At 54.8% G+C, this 21,677-nt stretch overlaps 1 protein-coding gene across 2 annotated transcripts in view; it reads right to left on the reverse strand.

Moving 5' to 3' along the window:
- The window catches only part of ELAVL1 (ELAV like RNA binding protein 1), a gene marked incomplete at both ends in the record, with an annotated part of 32,678 nt that extends 13,149 nt beyond the window's left edge, over positions 1-19,529 (reverse strand). For both annotated transcript variants that reach the window (XM_080715756.1, XM_080715755.1), the window contains 2 exons: positions 6,656-6,759; positions 19,358-19,529. In XM_080715756.1, the coding sequence (XP_080571882.1) occupies positions 6,656-6,759; positions 19,358-19,529 (276 nt within the window). The remainder of the gene's footprint in view (positions 1-6,655; positions 6,760-19,357) is intronic.
- Between the last annotated feature and the right edge of the window lie 2,148 nt (positions 19,530-21,677).

A 21,677-nucleotide genomic window follows, 5' to 3' on the forward strand; every position in this document is an offset into this window, starting at 1 on the left:
TAGCTGAGGCTGGCTTCGAACCTGTGCAATCCTCCTGTCTCAGCCTCCCAAACACGGGGATTACAAGCGTGCACCACCACGCCCAGCCTCAGCCTTTTTATTTTGACAGTTTGTTGAGCTGCCCAGGCTGGCCTCAGTCTCCAGGACAGCTGGGACTCCCGGCCTGTGCAGCCACACCCAGCTCTGGCTGACCTTGGGCTTGCCGGGCACTGCCGACTTGGCTCCCAGCGTGCTCAACAGCCTGGGCCCTAGGGCCTGCGGCGGACCTGGCCCCTCCCGCAACGGCTGCCTGGGACCCCTCTGTCCTGGTCCTGGTGGGGAGTCCCAACACCCTTGGCGTCTCTGGGTTTTGGAGCTCTTGGAAACCCAGCGCTTGGTCCCATCCCAGGCTCAGGATGAGGAATGGCACTCAGGAGGCCAAGCACGCAGAGGCAGGTGGGCTTAGAGACAGGCAGCAGCGCAGCTTCGCGGGGTGTGGAGAAGGGGCTGAAGGAGCAGCCTAGTCACGTGGTCAATGACTCACTGGGTCCTGCTTAAGAATGAGAAGCACGGGCTTCCCAGGTGTGACACCTCCAGGTGGCCGCTCCTGGGCCAAGGAGCCTCCCTCCTGGGGTCTCCACTGGCCGGATCGACGTGTGCCATCTTAGTACTGCCATCACGCTCTGAGTTCTAAGCGCCGTTCTAGGAGCCATGGATGCTGAAGGGCCTGGGAGTCAAGTTGGAGCCAGCCGGCAGGCGTGTGGGTCCAGGGGGCCCACGGACAGCCCTGGTGCCTGAAGGGAGCCCAGTCTCGCTGGGGACCTGTGCACACTCAGTGCCTCTGGCACACGTGGGGACGCCGGTGGATCCCACTAACACTAAGTCTGTGCGAGGAACAAGAGCACACCCGGGCAGCCTCGCTTCTTCGGTACTAGAGAATGAACGCGGGCATTCCGCCTCCGAGCTGGCCACACCTCAGCCCTCTTGTACATTTGGTTTCATTCATTCTTTTTTTTCTTGCGGGTCTGGGGTTGGAAACCAGGGGCATTCGACCTCCGAACTTATACCCCCTGCCCTATTCTTTTTATTCTTTATTTTGAAACAGGGTCTCATTAAGTTGCAGAGGGCCTCACTAAATAGCTGAGGCTGTCCGTGAACCGCGATCCTCCTGTCTCAGCCTCCCGAATGCTGGGATTATAAGTGTGCGCCATCACAGCCGGCTTCATTCATTCTTGTAAGGACTTAGGTATGTACGTACTTACTAGGGATTGAATCCAGGGCATTCTACCTCTGAGCTATTTTACTATTTTTTTTACTTATTCTACCGGTCCTATTTTACTATTCCTTTTATTTGGAAATAGAGTCTAGCTAAATTGCTGGGATTGGCTTCAAAACTCCAAACTTCCTGTCTTAGCCTCCTAGGTATTGGGATTGCAGGCATGCACCACCAGATATGGCTTATATATATTTGTATATATTTTGCAGTACTGGAGATGGAACCCAAGAGCATTCTACCTCCAACCCTAGCCCTATTTTTTATTCTTTATTTTGAAGCAGTGTCTCACTGAGTTGTAAAGGGCCTAAGTAGCTGAGGCTGGCCACCAACCACAATCCTCCTATCTCAGCCTCCTGAATACTGGGATTACAAGTGTCGGATATGGCTTATATCTTGAAATGGTTTTGCTAAGTTGCTGAGGCTGGCCTCGAGTTTGCAATCCTCCTGTCTCAGCTTTCCCAGCACTGGGATGACAGGTAGGTGTGCGCTCCCGTGCCCACTGGCCGATATAGCTTTCATTGTACTGCATGGAGGGGCTGCCCACTCTGAAGACAGAGGACCCAGAGCATATTGGGGAGCTGTTAAAAAAACCAGGTCTCTGGGGGAGCTGGAGGAAGATGACACCCGAGGGCCATCGTGTCCACGAGGGCCAGTGACGGGAGCTACCTCTGAGAGCCAGACTCCATAGGCCCAAGGCAAGTGACTCTGGGGAAGGGCCGCCTCTCATAACACCAACTCCAAAGAGGGGACACGAACAGATTCACATATGCCACATCTGCATTGCTTTTCCTTGGTACTGGGAACTGATACCAGACATTCTACCTCTAAGCCACACCCCCAGCCCCTTCACTGATTCACTGCTTTACTTATTGTAGTACTAGGGATTGAACCCAGGGGCATTCTCTACCTCTAAGCTACACCCCCAGCCCTTTCATTAATTAATTAATTCATTTATTATTTATTTATTGCAGTACCAGGGATTGAACCCAGGGGCATTCTACCTCTGAGTTACACCTCCGGCGCTATTTTATTTATTAATATTTATTTATTTATTTGTGATACTGGGGTTCCTGGAAGCCCTTCTACCTCTGGACTACACTCCCAGACCTATTTTTATACTTTTTTTATTTGGAAACAGGGTCTCTTAAGCCAGCACGGCTGGCTTCAAACCTGCGTAATCCTCCTGTCTCCGCCTCCCAAGCGCGGGGATTACAAACGTGCGCCACCACGCCCGGCTTTTTTATTTTGAAACAGGGTCTCCCTAACCTCACTAAGTAGCTGTGGCTGGCTGCAAACCTGTGATCCTCCTTTCTCAGCCTTCCAAGTACTGGGATTACAAGTGGGGCCACCATGCCCAGCTTGTCTCTTTCAATTTCTTTTTCTCTTCTTTTTTTTTGCTGATCTGGTGATGGAACCCAGGGGCATTCGACCTCTGAGCTACATCCCCTGCCCTATTTTTTATTCTTTATTTTGAAACAGGGTCTCACTAAGTTGTAGAGGGCCTCAAAAAGTAGCTGAAGCTTTCCACGCAAACTGCCATCCTCCTGTCTCAGCTTCCCAAATGCTGGGATTACAAGCGTGCGCCACCACACCCAGCTTATTTCTATTATTTAAAAATTTTTATTGGTGTATTGTATTCATACAGCTTAATGGGGTACACGATGGTAGAGACATTTTTTTGGCGGTACTGGGGGTGGAACCTAGAGGCTCTTCTACCTTTGGGCTATTCTTCCAGACCTATTTTAATACTTTATTTAGGAACAGGGCTAAGTTGCTGAGAGCCTCACTCATAGCTGAGGCTGGCTTTGAACCTGTGCGATCCTTCTGTCTCAGCCTCCCAAGCGCTGGGATTACAAGCATGCGCCACCACACCCGGCTTAGAGGCATAATTTTTTTTTTTTGCACTGGGAATAGAACCCGGCATTCTACCTCCCAGCAACACCCCCAGCCCTATTTTTTTAAAATACTTTATTTTGAAACAGGGTCTGAGTTGTAAAGGGCCTCACTAAGTATCTGCGGCTGGCTTCTAACCTGCTCAATCCTCCTGTTTCAGCCCCTTAGGCTCTGGGATTACAAGTGTGCGCCACCACGCCCAGCTTAGAGGCATATTTTTATTTTGAAACAGAGTCTTGCTAGGGTGCTGGGTGTCTCCCAAGTTGCTAAAGATGGCCTGGAACTTGTGATAACTTCAATCTCAGCCTCCCAAGTACTGAAGTCACAGGTCTGTGCCACCCGGCTGCCCAGCAAGCATGCCTTTTTCTTTCCTTGTAGTACTGAGGGTGGAACCCAGGGAGGCTTTTCTAACCTCCGGGCTATACCCCGAGACCTATTTTATACCATATTTGGAAACTGGGTCTCACTAAGTTGCAGAGAGCCTCGCTAAGTAGCTGCGGCTGGCTTCGAGCCTGTGCGATCCTCCTGTCTCAGCCTCCCAAGCGCGGGGATTACAAGTGTGCGCCACCACGCCCGGCTAAGTGTGTCTTTTGCATGTTTACACACAGCTGCTCTGCCCTACAGAGGCCTGGCTGCCTGAGGAATGAGCACGTGAAGGCCTCCCCAAATGGGGGAAGGCTTCTAAGACGTGGAGCGCCTCAGGCCCAGGATGAGCAGTGCAGGGCTGAAACAATCAAGTCCCTCCTCAGGAAGAAAGGTCAGGACACACGTGACCCCTACCAGCCTCTGCGGTGGAAAGGGCTCTGGGAACCTGTGCTGACCAAAAGGTGTGGGGCCGTGCTCCCACTGGGGCCCAGGCACTCCTCACCCATGACTCAGCTGCTCCACGAACCCTGCCTATGGGTAAGAGGCCCTGTGGCCCGGCCAGGCAGGACAAAGACCACGGTCTCGGTTCGAAATGCCCAGCCCCAGCCAGGTCAGCGGGCTTCCCTGGTGGGCTGGCAAAAAGAAGTTCTCAGAGCCATCCCATAGTGATCTCAGGAACAACGTGTGTGTGTGTGTGTGTGTGTGTGTGTGTGTGTGTGTTCACCCAGGGGTGTTCTACTACTGAGCTACACCCCCAGCCCTATTTTATTTATTTATTTATTTATTTATTTGGTGGTACTGGGGATGGAACCCAGGGGCCTTCTACCTCTGGGCTACGCTCCCAGACCTATTTTATATTTTATTTGGAAACAGGGTCTCGTAAGCCAGCTGAGGCTGGCTTCAAACCTGCGCAGTCCTCCTGTCTCAGCCTCCCAAGTGCAGGGATTACAAGGGTACGCCACCACACCCGCCCTATGTTATTTTTTAATTAATTATTTAATTAATTTTTTGGTGTGGTGCTGGGGATGGAACCCAGGGACATTCTACCTCCAAGCTATACCCTCAGCTCTATATTTTATTCTTACCTTTCTTCCTTCCTTTTTTTTTTTTTTTTTTTTTTTTTTTTGTAGTACTGGGGATGGAACCCAGGGGTATTCTAACTCCAAGCTATACCCCCAGATCTATTTTTTAATTTTTTATTTTGAAACAGGGTCTCACTGAATTGCAAAGGGCCACACTAAGTAGCTGAGGCTGTCTATGAACCACAACCCTCCTGTCTCAGCCTCCTGAATGCTGGGATGACAAGTGTGGGCTACCACGTCCGGCTCTTCTTTCCTTTCTTTTCTTTTCTTTTCTTTCTTTTTTTTTTTTTTTTTTTTTTTTTTTTGCGGTACTGGAGATGGAACCCATCTCCGTAAGTAGCTGAGGCTGTTCCCAAACCGTGATCCTCCAGTCTCAGCCTCCCGAATGCTGGGATTACAAGCATGAGCCACCACGCCTGGCTCTATATTTTATTTTTTGAAACAGGGTCTCACTAGGTTGCAGAGGGCCTCACTAAGTAGCTGAGGCTGTCTGTGAACCGCGATCCTCTGGTCTTAGCTTCCCGAATGTTGGGATTATAAGCGTGCGCCACCATGCCTGGCTTTATTTTTGAAATTTTGAGACAGGGTCTTACTATGTTATCATGCGCTGGCCTCGAACCTGCGATTTTCCTGCCTTAGTGTCCCAAGTACTGAGTTTCCAGGCATGTGTCCTGCGTGGCTCTGGGTCCTGTACTTTACTACTCCTCAGTGGCTCTCTATCAGACACTCCAAGGAAGCAGAGCAGGTGCAGGACTCCAGGGAGCCTTTGGGCGGCAGCTGTGAGCTCCTTACTCTTGGGGTGGGGTGAACAGAACAATCTCACAGGAGTCTCGTTCCAGTGGCGTCAGAGCGAGAGATGATCCTGCATGTCTTGGGAACGAGAGGTGAGCGCCAGGTGTGCAACACCTGGCGAAGGCCCACCCTGGCGTGCAGGGTGCAGTTGCTGCCCGCTGCTGCCAGAGGCCAGGTGTGGGGAGAAGGCTTGGGAAGGGCCGTAGTGTCTCAGGCTGACAGGTGCAAAGGCTGGTCCCAGGTGCAGTGCAGCCCGGAGCAGACTCAGGTGGGGAGGCGGCGGGGCCCAGGCCAGGAGAGTCACCATCCAAGGCAGGTTCAGGACATGCTGGCGAGGGGCTGGCGTGTGCTGGGAGGGCCTGCGTGGTCCTAGGAGGCCCTCCACGGTGCTACCGCTTTCTCCTCATTTGCCACTGAAGTCCTCCCCACAGCACCTGCCTTCCAAGGAGGCTGTCCTAGGTCTTGCTTGCTGTCTGCAGCCTCTGCAGCCCTGGCCGCAGCCCCACATGGACACGGAATCTGCTCTGGTCATGCCTGCACACAATAGTGCTCCACAAACAGGTGTCCAGTGGAGGCTGAGTGGACTGGGGGAGGAAGGCTAGGAATGTCCACGCTGGAGCCGGGAGTGCGGGTGCTGCTGTGGCTGGAGACAGACGGCAGCAGAAAGGTAGAGCTGGCCACAGGCTTTGGGAGGGTGGGGCCGCATGGGGCGGAACAGGGCGAAGCAGGCCTGAGACAGGAAGGCCAGGTCTGGGAGCGCCATGCCGGCTGGCAGGCCTGACCTGGTGTGCGTGCCTTTGGGGCTGAGGAGACTGGGAGCCCCGGGGAAAGCTGGGACGGCCAGCACCGAGTACACACAGGGCCAAGGCCCCCAGATACCCTGGAAGGCCCAGACTTCCGAGAGCCGCGTGCTGCCTTGGTCTGGAGGGTAGGTGTTCCTCAGAAACGCTTGTGTTGAGAGCGGGGCAATGGTAAGAGGCAGAACATCCGAGCCCGGGGTCTAACCTCATCGGTGGGTAGCTGCATGGTGGGCTGAGAAGCTGCATGAGAACCAGGCAGGAGTGTGGCGCAACGCAGTCACCGGGATGCGCCTGGACCCTGGCTACCTCGGCCCTTTGCTCCCTGCCTCCCAGGGGCCGGGGCGGAGAGCCTTCTACAGGGTCTGCCTCGGAGCCGCTGGGCCCGGCCTGAGCCTCACAGGAGTCAGCCACTCTGGCCACAGGGAGCGCTCAGCACAGTGACCGGGCGGCTGCCAGGGGCCCCTTACCTTGATGGTTTTTGACTGCAGCCGCAGGCCGTTCAGCGTGTTGATCGCTCTCTCGGCGTCCTTTGCGGTCACGTAGTTCACAAAGCCATAGCCCAGGCTGTGTCCTGTGTGGAGAGCAGGCGACACTGTGAGCCAGCTAGAGTGCGGTGGGAGGGCGGGGAGGGCCGGCAGGTGTGTGTGGCTGCCAGGGCCACGGTGGCACACCAGCAGGGGCACCCGGCCATCTGGACCACGGATGGGGGCACACTTCCTAACCTGTGGCAAACTTGTACACTTTTCAATAAATGCAGGTAACTTTAGTCATTAAAACTAGTTAACTGGGCACCAGTGGTGCACATCTGCCATCCCTGTTACTTGGGAGGCTGAGGCAGGAGGATTGCAAGTTCAAGGCGAGCCTGGGCAACTTAGCAAACCCTATCTTAAAATACATTAGAAAAAAAAAAAAATGGCTGGGGCCAGCCCAGGTGGCACACATCTGTAATCCCACTCAGTACTTGAGAGGTTGAGACAGAAAGACCATGGGTTCAAGATCAGCCTCAGCAACTTAGTGGGGCTCTCAACAACCTAGGAAGGTCTGGTTTCGAAATAAATAGGGCTGGGGTATAGTTTGGAGGTAGAGTGTGCCTGGGTCCAGTTCGTAGTACCTCTCCTCAGCCACATGGCTGGGAACATAGCTCAGTGGTAAAGCACCTCTGTGTTTAACCCATTACAAAATAAAGTCATTTAAAATATATTTTAAATGATCTCGCTAGGTTGATGAGAACTTTACTACTTGCTGAAGCTAGCCTTGAATCAGCAATCCTCCTCTCAGCCTCCCAAGTACTGGGATTATAAGCATGTGCCACCACACCTGGCATAAAGCTGTTGAAAGTGATAATGTGCCAGATGTTGCAACATGCCTGGAATCCCAATACTTGGAAGGCTGAGACAGGAGGACTGCGATTCAAGGCCAGCCTCAGCACCTTAGGGAGACCCTCCACAACTTAGTGAGTCCTTGTTTCAAAATAAAATAGAGCTTGGGGTATGGCTCAGAGGCAGAATACCCCGGGGTTCCAACCTAGCACCACATCCCCAAAACTAGTACTGTGCTACTTGAGCGCATTCTGAGGAATGCTGCCATCCAGGCCCACAGGTGCTGGCCACGACGCCCAAGGCAGTGCGGGGCTGGGCAGGCCCGCTTTCCTGAACTCTCCACACTGAGAAGGGAGGAGGCCAGGGGAAGCCGGCTGAGCCCGCCCTGCCCGCGGCCTGCCCGAGCTTCCGGGACTCACCTGCCACCCCACAGCCTGCTCAGGGTCGGGGTCATAATCACGTGGAAATGAGGCTGACAGGTGCCCCAGCCACCAGCAGGACGCCACGGGGTGACCAGCCCTGGGTTTGGTGGCGGCCAGAGGGCCTGCAGTCACCATCAGGGAAGGGAGGAGGGAGGCTGGAGCCGCGCCTCTGCGTCCTCGGGCAGGGCAGCCTTCGTGGCTCTGGCCCCGAGGCCTCTCCACCAGGTAGCACCTCCAGAGAGCAGAAAGCCCGCTGCATCCTGCTTTCTTTTCTTTTATTGCTACTCTCTTTCTGAAAATGTTTCAAATTTACAAAGACCACAAAGATGCCGTGGGGCCCTCCCGCCCGTGTGACGTGGCCACCAGCCTGCCCCTTTGTGCAGCGAGTGGGCCGACACTGGCCGAGCACTTGCCTGCGAGGGACCGAGCCCAGGCGCTGGCCACGCCCGCCCACACTCCACACTCCGAGAAAAGAAGTCCCTGCATCGCAGAGGCTGGCCTTCAACTTTGTTGTTTGGTGGCTGGGGTGGTGGTGGTGGAACCGGGGCTTTCTCCCTCCGGCCTATACTCCGACCTCTTTTATACTTCATTTGGAAACAGGGTCTACGTTGCAGGGCCTCACTCAGCAGCCGAGGCTGGCTTTGAACCTGCGCGATCCTCCTGTCTCGGGCCCCCAAGCACTGGACTGCAAGCGGTCACCGCACGGGCTTAGCCGTGAACCTTCGCGCCTCTGGCCTCAGCCTCCCAGTCACTGGGATCATGGCAGAGCGCCACTGCGCCCGGGGCACGCTGTTCTCAGTTGTTTCCTCTTGGATAGAGGAGCTCCAGGGGTCTTGGGGAATGAAGGGTGAGGTGCCCTTCTTATCGCACACATCAGGGTCAAGGGCGCACACACTTTACTTTGGTACTAGGGACTGAACCCTGGGCATCCTAACTCTGACCTATACCCTCAGCACTTTTTATTGCAAAACAGGGTCTTGCTAGCCAGGCGTGGTGGCGCGCTTGTAATCCCAGTGCTTAGGGGCTGAGGACAGGGGGATCACACAGGTTCAAATCCAGCCTCTGCGACTTAGGCTCTCAGCAACTTAGTGACACCCTATTTCCAAATAAAGTATACAAATAGATCTGGGAGTATAGCCTGGAGGTAGAAAAGCCCCTGGGTTCCACCCCCAGTACCACCAAAAAAAAAAAAAAAGTCTTGCTAAGAACCTGCAACCCTCCTGTTTCAGCCTCCCAAGTACTGGGATTACAGGCATGCAGCCATTGACTTATTCTTGATGATTTATTCTTTGTCCCGTGCTTCCCTGGAAGCCACCCACCCCACGCACAGTGCCATCTTGGGGAAGGCCGCCTCCTGCAGCCAACACCTATGGGGCAGCCCACGTTAAGATCCTTCTTCAGGGCACGGCAGACGTTATTTCACAATTTTGTACAAGCCATTCTTTTTCTTAAAGAAATAAGAGCTGAAGCCAGGCGTGGTGGCGCACACTTGTAATCCCAGCATCGGGAGGCTGAGGCTGGAGGATTGGGGTTCGCAGACAGCCTCAGCTACTTAGGGAGGCCATCCGCAACTTAGTGAATCCCTGTTTCAAAATATAGAATAAAAAATAGGGCAAAAGGTGTAGCTCCGAGGTCAAATGTCCCTGGGTTCCATCCCCAGACCCGCAAAAAAAAAAAAAAAAGAGCTGGGCAAGGTGGTGGCACAAACCTGTAATCTCAGGATTGAAGGTTCAAGGCCAGCCTCGGCAACGCAGCAAGATCAGCAGCCTAACAACCCGTTTCCAAATAAAAAATAGACAGGGCTAGGGGCACGGCTTGGAGGTAGTGCCCTGGGTCCAGTCCTCAGTACCATAAGGGGGAAAGTGACCCTTGAGACCCATCTTTTTCTTCCTCGTGGCACTGGGGATTGAGCCAAGGGCGCTCTACCACTGAGCTAACCCCAGCCTTTTTATTGTGAGATCAGGTCTACGTTATTGCAGGCTGGCTTCAAACTTTGACTCTGTCTCAACCTCTGCGGTGCCGGAGTACACCTGCTTTACACCCATGTTTTGTTGTGGTACTGGGGGTGGAACACAAAGGGTTCCTACCTCCGAGCTATACTCCCAGACCTATTTTATATTTGGAAACAGGGTCTCACTAAGTTGCTGAAAGCCTAAGTAGCTGAGGCTGGCTTTTTTTTTTTTTTTTTTGGTAGTACTGGGATTCCTGGAAGCCCTTCTACCTCCGGGCTACACTCCCAGACCTATTTTTACATTTTTATTTGGAAACAGGGTCTCCTAAGCCAGCACGCGCGGCTGGCTTCGAACCTGCGCGATCCTCCTGTCTCTGCCTCCCAAGCGCGGGGATTACAAGCGTGCACCACCACGCCCCGCCTGAGGCTGGCTTTGAACCTGTGCGATCCTCCTGTCTTAGCCTCCCAAGTGCGAGGATTACAAGCGTGCGCCACCACGCCCAGCTTCCCATGTTTTTTATCCCTTTTTTGGAACTGGGGATTGAACCAGGGCATTCTACCTCTGAGCTACACCTCAAGCCCTGCTTTTTATTTTATTTTTTTTGCAGGTCTGGGGATGGAACCCAGGGGCATTTGACCTCTGAGCTACACCCCTGCCCTATTTTTTATTCTTTATTTTGAAACCAGGTCTCACTGAGTTGCAGAGGGCCTCACTAAGTAGCTGAGGCTGTCCGCGAACTACGATCCTCTGGTCTCAGCCTCCCAAATGCTGGGATCACAAGCGTGTGCCAACACACTCAGCTTCTATTTTTTATTTTGAAACAGGGTCTCAGCCTCCCAAATACTGGGATGACAAGTATGTGCCACTGTGCCTGGCATAGACCATATATATTTCTACCAAAACCACTATGGGTCCTAGAGACTCCATAGCCCCGACAAGGTGAAGAGCTACATGGAGGGGACTGCGGGGCTGGGGCCACCCAGCACAATCCCAGGTCACCACGGGAACCTCGGGGTCTCCATAAATGGCTCGGAGCACAAAGGTGAAACAAGAGTGCTGCACGTGTGCGTGGCAATATCCGAAGGCATTACTACCAACTTCATGCACAGGTGGGCAAAGGGGAAGCGAACACACCAGCGCTGTACACACGTAGGCTCCATTACAGTGAACTTAGTGTGATGTCCGGCAACACGCCAATAAAATACAGCAAAAGTAGATTAGAAAAAGGACTCCTGGTCGTCACTCCAGCGGGGTGACACTGCTTTATTCCCAAGCGAGCGCCTGTTCCCCACCGCCCCCTCCGTGCCCAGATGGGCACTGTTTTGCAGCCCCCTGTGCCCGGGGGGGCTGGGAACACAGGACACCACTGGAGACTCGTGGTCCACCCGTTCTCGCGTCTTCAGCCACAGCTGGCCCCTCCTGCTTCCCCTCCACGTGCTCCGAGAGCAGTTCACTTTGGCTCTGGGATGCTCCTGCAGGCCTGAGGACGTGTCTCCCTGGGTCTCCGCAGCACTGGGCACTTGGGGGTCTTGGGGGCCTCTAGGTGGAGACAGCCACCAGGCTTCCCTCCTCACGCTTCCTGGAACCCAAGCCTGCCAAGGTCACCAAGGAAGGCAGGCCTTAGCCTGCGGAAGGCCACTGCCTCCTTCTCCATCCCCTTCAATGGCCCACTGGCCTCTCAGTGCTCAGGAAGACCTGGGTGGAAAAAGCCTCTCAGCTTTTAAGCCATGATGTTACGCGCAGGACTCTCTCATTGCTGTAGGCTGGTATCTCGTGTGACCGGATGTTCTCTTTCAGGCTCTGGAAGATGACGGCTCCCTGGCCTGCAGAATTCGACTTCCCAAGTCCCCTTTAGATCCGTCGGGTGAGAATCCCGTCCCTCGCTAGAGAGGGCCAAGGCCCGGTATCAGCTTGTAGTAGTTCCTGAGGATGGCTTGACCTTCATTACCCCTTAAGAATAAGGGATCAAAGGCTCAGAAGGGGAAATGGCATAGGATAAAAGAAATAAGGAGAGGTAGAAAGGAGACCACAGGGAAAGGAAAAAAAACTAGAACTTTAAATCCCAAAAGTTCCAAGAGCACCCTCACCTTTGACCCCAGCCCTGGGCTTCTCCAGCCCAGACTCTTCAAAAGCCCTTGGATTTGGTGTTGGGAGTCCTGGTGGTCAAGGTCTACACACATTGCTAGCTTACACAATACATTTTGTTTAGACTGGATAAAACCCAGGCAAGATACTGTCAGGGACTTACAGCACAGGAGCGAGCATTACCTAGTCAGTGGGGACGCAGCCGGTCAGGCCCAGCCTTGCAGGACCTCATGGTGGCCGCAACAGAGGACAGCTGCCACTGTAATGACAGCTGTCACAGCCCTGGGCAAGTCAGATAAGGCAGAGAGAAACCTCAGAGCAAAGCCCAGGAGAGCCACGAGGACCCGACTGCATAAGTGGAGGGTGGACGGGAGGCCCCCAGAGTTGCTCTCAGGGCTGGGCCACCCTAGGAGGGAGAGGCAGCCAGTGAGGCCAAGTGAACTTGTCCAGGGGATGGCCTAGCAGGAGGCCGTCGAGGACAGGAGCCACGAGGGCACCCTGGGTTGGTTTTAATGTGGAATGATGGCAAAGTGCACACGCAGACGGGAGAGGGCAGGTGGGGTCGGAGGCAGCTCCAGGAGGCCCCAGGGCGTCCCATGGTGGTGCAGAGGAGCCCTGGCTGGGAGGGAGGCAGCCTCTGAAGTGGGGGCCATGATGTGACTCCCCAGGTCTCTCTCTAGCCTGGGTCTCTGCAAGCCTGGAAACCTACATGTCCAAGATGTCTCCTGCCCCAGAGACAGCCTATTAAAACCGTCCTTTTTAGAGAGATGAGAAGTCAGCCCTGGTGGGGGTGGGGGCTGGGAGACAGCCTGAGACCCCAAAATGGGAGAGAGAAGGAAGGAGAGGGGGAGGGAGAGATGGAAGCTGAATAGTCCGCAATACTAAAGTTCAAGGATGCCCACAGTGCTCCCCAGTGCCCTTGCTCCCCGTAATTATAAGAGTGTGGTCCTGGCCATCCAGCGGACTTGGCCTGGGGCTCCTGAATTTCCAAACACATCTCTTTCTTTCTTTCTTTTCTTTTTTTTTTTTCTTGTTTCTGGGGATTGAACCTAGGGACATTCTACATCCGAGCCATACCCGAGTCCTATTTTTTAATTCTTTATTTTGAAACAGGGTCTTACTAAGCTGATGAGGGCCTAAGTAGCTGAGGCTGGCCATGGACCCAGATCCTCTTGTCTCAGTCTCCCAAGTACTGGGATTACAAGTGTGCTCCACCATGCCCAGTTTCAAACACATCTCTTTCTTTAGACATCTTTTAGGACTGGGAAGATACTCGGTGGCATTTCCTGTGAGGTCAGCAGATAGAATACTTCGATCCCTGGGTGCTCCGGGCAGCTGGGAACCCCCTCTCACTGAGGCACGCACTGGGCTGCTGAGGCCCTCCTCTGCAGTAAGAGGGCAAATCCATGAGCTTTCCTTTTTCTTTTTGTGATACTGGGGATTGAATGAACCCAGGGACATCCTACCTCCGAGCTGTATTTAATCCCTGGTTTTTTTTTGTTACTGGGGGTGGAACTCGGGGGTTTTCTACCTCTGGGCTATATTCCCAGACCTATTTTCTATTTTACTTGGAAACAGGATCTCACTGAGTTGCTGAGAGCCTCACTAAGTAGCTGAGGCTGGCTTCGAACCTGCACGATCCTCCTGTCTCAGCCTCCCAAGCGCGGGGATTACAAGCGTGCGCCACCACACCCGGCTAATTCTTTATTTTGAGAGAGGGCTGACGAAGTTACTGAGAGTCTTGCTAAGTTACTGAGGCTGGCCTCAACCTGTGACCCTCCTGACCTAGCTCCCCAAGGCCTGGGAGTCCAAGTGTGTGCCACCACCCCTGGCTTACAAGCTGTTTCTTTAAAGGTCCATGGCTTCAGGGTGGACTGAGAGACAGACTGGGTCTCAGAGTAGTGAGAGGCACTGGATCACTTAGACTATGAAAGAAAAGAAAGGAAACAAAGGACGAGGCCATCTCCAGGAAGAAGGATCACACAAGGCCCGCCAGGCCGCTAGATGGAGGGCTTCAGCGGAGGCGAGACGGCACCGTGCCCGTCACCTGCAAGCCCAGGCGGCCGAGGGGCAGTGGGGCCAGAGCTCCTAGAGAAGCGCACTCCTGTCTGCTGCCGCACTTCCAGGAAGACCTGTGGACACGGCCAGTGAGCAGAGACCCGCGCCGAGTTCACCTCGGCAGGGCTTATAAACATGGCAGACAGACTGCCACGTGGCCACTGCAGTGGAGCCCTGTGCTCTCTGGAGACAAGGAAATGCATTGACACAGAAGAAAAGTTGAGTGCGTGGCTTGGGGCAGCAGCCACTCCTTAAAGTACGTGGCTGTTTACGACGAAAAGGAGTCCGCAAGGCCATGCATGAAAACCAGCGGCAGTGGGACAGTGAGGGACTGAGGTGTTTGCTCCTCTGGCCCGGCTTCATTTTCTGTTGTGATGAACAAGGAGGCTCACATCAAGTTAAAGGGCCAGGCTGGCAAGGTGGGGAAGCTTTGCTGTGGGCTGGGGCGTGCGTCTGGGATGGCAGCTGGCAGGCCCGCCTGGGAGGACAGTGAGCAGGGCAGAGGGCAGGATGAGGGCAGGCATCCCTGGTCTCTGAAGCCCCAGGCAGGCAGGGCTGGCTTCATTCCCAGAGGCATGTGGCCGCACACAGGAGGGAGGCCGGGGACATGCAGTCTGCCAGGGTTGAGGGCTATCAACCCCCCCATCCCGTGGCCGCACGGGCCATGCAGAGGGACCAGACCCCAGGGCCAAGCGCAGGGAAGGGCCCCCAAACAGCACAGGGGATGCCGTGGAAGAGCCTGAGGTCAGTGTGTGGACGGCCAGAAACCTTCTGAATGCCCAGGCCAGCACACTGAAAGGCCCCTCATTCCAGCAGCACCACGTCCTTCCTTCCTCCTGTCACCAGTGCCCACTCCTGGCTGAGCTGCATTCGCCCCCAGCCCCAGCTCCTTCGCTCGCTCACTCGCTCACTCTTCATTCATTCACAAATGCTGTGGCTGAATCGAAGCCTACAAAGATGAAGAACCTGCCTCCTAGAACTACACTGGCCCTGCACCACAAAGTTGCAGCCTCAGTGCGGTACGGGAACTTCCAGCGCAGGCTTCCTGGTTGCCATAGGAACCCAAGAGCCAAGGCTCTGATGCTGCCTGGGTGGGGCCAGGGAAGGCCTCAAGCAAACTCAGCCCCGGACTTGAAGGGTTTCCAAGGCAGGAACGACAGGGCGAGGAAAGGTCCCTTTGCAGCCAGGCGCGGTGGCACCCGCTTGTAATCCCAGCATTTTGGAGGCTGAGACAAGAAGATTGAGGTTCCTGCACAGTCTAAACTATTTAGTGAGACCCTGATTCAAAATAAAGACTAGAAAATAGGGCTGGGGGTGTAGTGTGGAGGCGGAATGCCCTGGGTCCATTTCTGCAGTGAGGTGGTCTAGAGGGAGACGAGGTGACAATAAAGATGGCGGTGTCGGGTGAGGTGCCAGCTGGGAAGACGCAGGAAGGGGGTGGCCCAAGGAAACATCCAGGAGTGTGGGGACACAAGCGGCCTTCTCATCACCGCCTGAAGCCAGTGTGTGGACTAGGGTGCACGCGCCAACACGGGGACACTGGACATGAGGGGCTGGCTTGCGGGGCCAGAGCAGGGCAGAGCATGTTCAACTGCGGGGTGTTGAGCGCGGGAGAGCTTTCGGCCAGGAGAGGAGGCAAGCTTGAGGGACACTGAAGCCATTGGGCGGTTCTACTCACTCTGGTGTCAGCTCCGGAGGAGAGGAGGGCCACAGAATGGCCCTGAGGACCGCCTACGTTCAAGGCTGGGAGAGGGAGCAGCTGCCAGAGGACAGCGTGGCTTCAAAGGCTGGAAGCCAGGCAGGAAGTTCATGAGAGTCAGGAGAGGACCCTTCTGGGAGGACGTGGAAAGCAGGGAGCGGCCGGCTTCTGAGCACGGAGACAACACACAAGGCCCCGCTCTCACAAGGCGCTCCTGCCCCAGCGCGGTCTGGGGACACGCTGGTGTGCAAGGCTTGGAAGGTGCGGACTTGGAATGCGGGGCCAGGCATGTCTCTCCATCCCTACAAGCACATCCCGGCTCCAGCAGAATCATCCAGCCCAAAAGCCAGTGGTGTCAACACAGAGAAACCCGAGCTAGAGCAGGCGAGAGAAGGGGCCGAGCTAGGGGCCAGAGAGAGGGTTCTGGGGTCTGTCCCGGCTCAAGGGCCCAGGGAGACTGGGACGGGAAGGGACACAGGGCAGCAGGGACAGCCATCAGCTGCGATGGGGGTGGGTGGAAGTCTGGGGACACTGTGGTATGGGACAAGTGCGCCAGGATCGGTCTTGGGGAACGTAGAAGACTCTCCTGTGGCAGTGGGCAGCCAGAGTTCTGGTGGGTGGAATGCAGATGGCTGGGTTTCCGCAGAGCGGTAATGTGAAAGGACGATGGACAGTCGAGCTAAGCCCACAGCCGGGAACCAGGCGGTAAGGTTTTCACACAGGTGGGCGCAGGGAGAAAAGTGAGGCGCAGGGAGGTTTCCAGAAAGCTCTGCTCCTGGAATCTGAGGAGCTGCCAGCAAAGCTGGATGCGTGCGGCGGCGCATGTCCATCATCCCAGCACTTGGGAAGCGGACACAGGAGGATCGCAGGCTGCAGGCCAGCTTCAGCAACTTAGCCAGGCCATCAGCAACTTAGTGAGACCCTGTTCGAAATAAAAAATAAAATAGGGCTGGCGATGTAGCTCAGAGGTAGAGTGTTCCTGGGTTCAATCCCCAGTGCCACAGGAAAGAACTGGCAAGATGTGCTGAGCAGGGCCAGAAGCCCGAGCGTGCTGGACTGGCGGGGGGCAGCCTTATCCCTGGCTCCCCGGGCCCTCCTCAGGACTGAGCGACCAAGCCGACTGTGCTAGACTGTTCCATTAGCACGGCAACTCCTCTGGAAGCCAGACAGGAGGAGGAGCAGCTGCTTAACTGAGACGCCAACGAGGAGAGCGCCACCGGCTGGCTCCCTCCCACCACGGTGTACGCAGGGAGGGACTGGACGGGCTCCTCTGGACGGGCTCCTCTGGACGGGCCTCTCCAGGAATTCAGGATGGTGTTCTTTTTGTTGTGTGTGTGTGGGAGGGGGCCTGGGGATGGAACCCAGGGGCATTCTATCTCCAAGCTACACCCCCAGCCCTATTTTTTATTCTTTATTTTGAGAAAGGGTCTCACTGAGTTGTGGAGGGCCTCACTGAGTAGCTGAGGCTGTCCCAAATTGCGATCCTCCTGTCTCAGTCTCCCGAATGCTGGGATTACAAGCGTGCGCCACCACACCCGGCTAAGGATGGTGTTCTGAAAGACTTGACATTATTCAAGTTTGCACAGTATCAAGAATCCCTCTTTAGAAGCCTTTGTTGTAGACCCTCCCAAGTTGGGAGGGAGGAGGCTTTTGGGGTCAGTGCCCATCTGATGCTAATTCTCTGGACAGGAAGCAGACAGGCTCTAGACGGGTCATCCGGAGTCAGGTGTCTTGGAAGTTACTGGGAAAATGTGGAAGGTTGATGAAGCAGGCAGATGGGTACAAGGGGTTCAACATATCACTCTCCACTCATGCATACCTAAACATTTCCATGATATAAAAACGGGTTTTATTTATTTGGTGGTGCTGGGAATTGTGCCAGAGACATTCTATCACCAAGTTGCAACCACAGCACTTTCAATTTTTTTGAAACAGAGTCTCGCTAAGTTGCTGGGGCTGGTCCTAAACTTGCAATGTACCTGTCTCAGCCTCCCAAGTATTACATACTTGAGGGTATTACTACCAAGATTATAATCTCCCTGGGATTATAGGCATGTGCCACCATACTTGGCTAGGGTTTTCATCTTTTGTGGTACTGGGGATGGAAACCAGGGGTATTTTACCTCCAAGCTATACCCCCAGCCCTATTTTTTTTAATTTTTTTTGGTGGCACTAGGGTTTGAACCGAGAGGCATTCTACCTTTGAGCTAAACCCCCAGTGCATTTTTATTTCTTATTTGGAAACAGGGTCTAGCCAAGTTGTGGAGGGCCTCACTAAGTTGTTGAGGCTAGCTTTGAACCTGTAATCCTCCAGGCTCAGCCTCCCAAGTACTGGGATTACAAGTGTGCACCACCACGCCCAGCTCTACTTTTTTTTCCCCTCTGTACTGGGGATTGAATCCAGGAGCAGTCTACCTCAGAGCAACACCCCCACCCCGCCGCCCTATTCTTTATTTTGAAACAAGGTCTCATTGAGTTGAGAAGGGCCTCAATAAGTAGCTGAGGCTGTCTGCGAACCATGATCCCCCTGCCTCAGCCGCACGTGCTACCATGCCTGACTCTCAGCCCTATTTTTTTGGCAGTAGTGGGGATGGAAGCAGGGGCATTCTACCTCTGAGCTACACCTCCAGCCATATTTTCCATTCTTTATTTTGAAACAAGGTCTCACTGAGTTGCAAACGGCATAAGTAGCTGGCATGAACCTGGATCCTCCTGTCTCAGCCTCCCAAATGCTGGGATTACAAGCATGCGCCACCATGCCCAGCCATTCTTTATTTTGAAACAGGATCTCACTAAGTTGCAGAGGAACTCACTAAGTAGCTGAGGCCGGCCATGAACCTGCAATCCTCCTGTCTCGCCCTCCCGAGTACTGAGATTACAGGCATGCACCACGACGCCCAGCTATGGCTAAGATTTTTGAAAGAAACTTGGAAATCAGTTTCAAGGATAGAGAGAACCAAAGTCCTCAGAGCGCAGTGACAGCGAGAGACCCCTGAGAGAACTGCCCATTCCTTAGCTTGACACCATAGAGAAGAGAGAAAGAAAGAGAGGAAGAGAGGAGAAGGAGCAGGCGGAGGCCAGAGCTCCTCAGGAGGAACTGCTCTGGGGAGAAAAGCAACGGTGCATGGTAGAACCTGGCCTTTCCTGCGCCGCAGCAGGCCTTCCCTGGCACCTGCAGGGTAGGGATGGCAGGCCATGAGCACCGCCACCCATCACGGGGCACACGCAGAGTAGGAATCACACGCAAGGAGTGAAGCTCAGGTGTGCAGGAGTTCAAGCGGACGGGTGATGTGGGTGACGAGCGAGCAGAGCAGCACAGACTGGACTGCACCTGGGGCCTATGCCAGCGGGCGAGGAGCCAGGGTCCCCGCCACCGGGGCTTGCCGGCCTGCTTGGCTGAGCTGCCGGGCCCTGGTCCTGGTTTCTCCTCGGGCTCCCGCTCCTCTCAGGTCTTTGTACTTGTCTAACAAGGATTTTTCCTTTTGGGAACTTCGATCTGATACTAGGGCAGTGGAAAAACGGAATTCGAGATCAAAATGCAACTGTGGCCACGGCTCCCTGCCTTCCTGTGCTGAGGAGCGCGACAGGAGTTGCGGGCGGGGAGGGTCCCCACAGAAACCTCTGGGCTCATTACCTGCTACCTTGTCCCGGATGAGCTTCGCGGATTCGATTTCGCCAATGCTGCTGAACAGACTGCGCAGCTCATCCTGGGTCATGTTCTGAGGGAGGTAGTTGACGATCAGATTCGTTCTCCCGACGTCGTCCCTGCAGTCTTCAGCCATGTGGTCTTCATAACCATTGGACATCGTAGTTCTTAAAAACCTGTAGAGAAAGCAGCGCGAGTGAATGTGGAATGCTCACCCTGCAGTATGGAAAGGCACTTAGAGACTTCCTCTTTGCCACCACAGGTAGACGATGGCCGCGCAGAGGAGCCCCCAGCAGAGCTGCCAAGACCTGGGAGCAACCGACCACTCCCCACCGCGCGAAGGCAGGTGGACGCCAACCGATGGCGGATCCATAAGGCGGGGTCCGCAGCCCTACCAGAAATGCACGACTGAGCCACAGAAGGGTGAGGAGGAGCTCTGTGTTCACTGGTTTTCATTTCTGTGGGATGGGGGCTGCACCCAGGCCTCGCCCAAACAAGGCGAGCGCCCTACCCCCGCAGCGAGGAGGAGCTTTAAATGCACGAAACCGGAAGAGTGAAGGGGCTATGTGCTGCACGACGCCCGCTCCAGGACAGCCCAGAAAAGGCGAGGCGACAGATGGAAGACGACCAGTCACCAGGGACGGACAGCAAAGGGACTTCTGGGGGGCAAGCGTTCTATAGGGTACCCTCCCTTGGCACTAGGGATCGAACCCAGGGATATGCTTCCTTTCACCTACACCCCCACCCCCTTTTTTTTGGCAGTACTTGGGATGGAACCTGGGGACATTCTACCTCTGAGCTATACCCCCACCCCTATTTTTATTCTTTATTTTGAAACTGGGCCTCACTGAGTTGCAGAGGGCATCACTAAGTAGCTGAGGCTGTCAAGAACTGTGATCCTCCGGTCTCAGCCTTCAAAGTACTGGGATTACAAGTGCACGCCACCACGCCTGGCTCTGGTTTTTATTTTCAAACAGGGTCTCACCAAGTAGCCGAGGCTGGCCACAAACCTGCAATCCTCCTGGCTCAGCCTCCCAAGGCTGGGATGCAGCCTGCACACCATGGCCTGAACGCACGCTGCGCGCTCTGCTCCAGTGGGCGTGAGGTACTGTATGTCGGAACCCACGTGGTGGGTCACGCAGTAAGCCCTGATGTGAACAGAGGGCTCCGGGTGATAGTCATGTCTCAACACTGGATCACCAGGTGCAACGAGGGCATGGTGCCAATGCAAGGTGCGAAGCACAGGGGCACGGTGGGGAGGGAGCGACTCACTGGAATTTCTTTTTTTGTGTGTGTGGCACTGGGGTTCCTGGAAGCTCTTCTACCTCCAGGCTACACTCCCAGACCTATTTTTTATACTTTTTTAATTTGGAAACAGGGTCTCCTAAGCCAGCGCGCGTGGCTGGCTTCGAACCTGCGCGATCCTCCTGTCTCCGCCTCCCAAGCGCGGGGATCACAAGCGTGCCCACCACGCCCGGCCTCACTGGAATTTCTTTGCAACTTTCCTGTAAACCTAAAACCACTCTAAAAGATAAAGTTTAGCTGAGTATGGTGGTACACACCTGTCATCCCAGTAACTTGGAAGGCTGTGGCAGGAAAACTGCAGATTCGAGGCAAGCCTGGGCAACTCAGCTACACCTCATCTCAAAATAAATAGAGGTGTAGGTCAGTGGTAGCACACCCCTGGGGTCACAATCCCCAGCACTGCAAAAATAAGCAAGTAATAAAATGCAGGCAGCAGTTCTTAGTACCCTGGTCCTAAGACTGAGTGAAGGGGCAGAGAGAGGTGAGGGCTACTGCCAACCAGAGGGCGTGGTCCTCATGGCTCGCAGGCTGCGCGAGTTCCTGGCAGCCTGCACCGTCCTCAGGGGCAGAACACTGGGCCAGGGTGGCTCTGCTCTGGAGGTGTCTGGAGCCACACGGCCAAGAGTGACAAGATCCCTCTTCTGAAAGCGCAGGCCACGCGGGGCTGCTTGCAAGGACAGCGTGCGGCAGCCCAGGCCCTGCCCTGCGCACACAGGCCCGTGGCGGGTGCTCCTCACCTATCACCTACAGGTCAGGGGGCAGTGCCCCTCTTCAGCTCTGGTGCATGCGGAATTGCGCTCTGTTTGAAAACCCAGTGCCCACAGTCATCAGAGTTCAGCCTTCTTTAAAAATAGCCTAGCAATGCCGGGCGTGGTGGCACACACTTGTCATCCCCGCGCTTGGGAGGCGGAGACAGGAGGATTGCGCAGGTTCGAAGCCAGCCACGCTGGCTTGAGACCCTGTTTCCAAAAAAAAAAAAAAAAATTGGTCTGGGAGTGTAGCC

This window comes from Muscardinus avellanarius (genome assembly GCF_963383645.1).
Source record: "Muscardinus avellanarius genome assembly, chromosome: 18".
Classification (NCBI taxonomy): Eukaryota; Metazoa; Chordata; class Mammalia; order Rodentia; family Gliridae; genus Muscardinus; species Muscardinus avellanarius.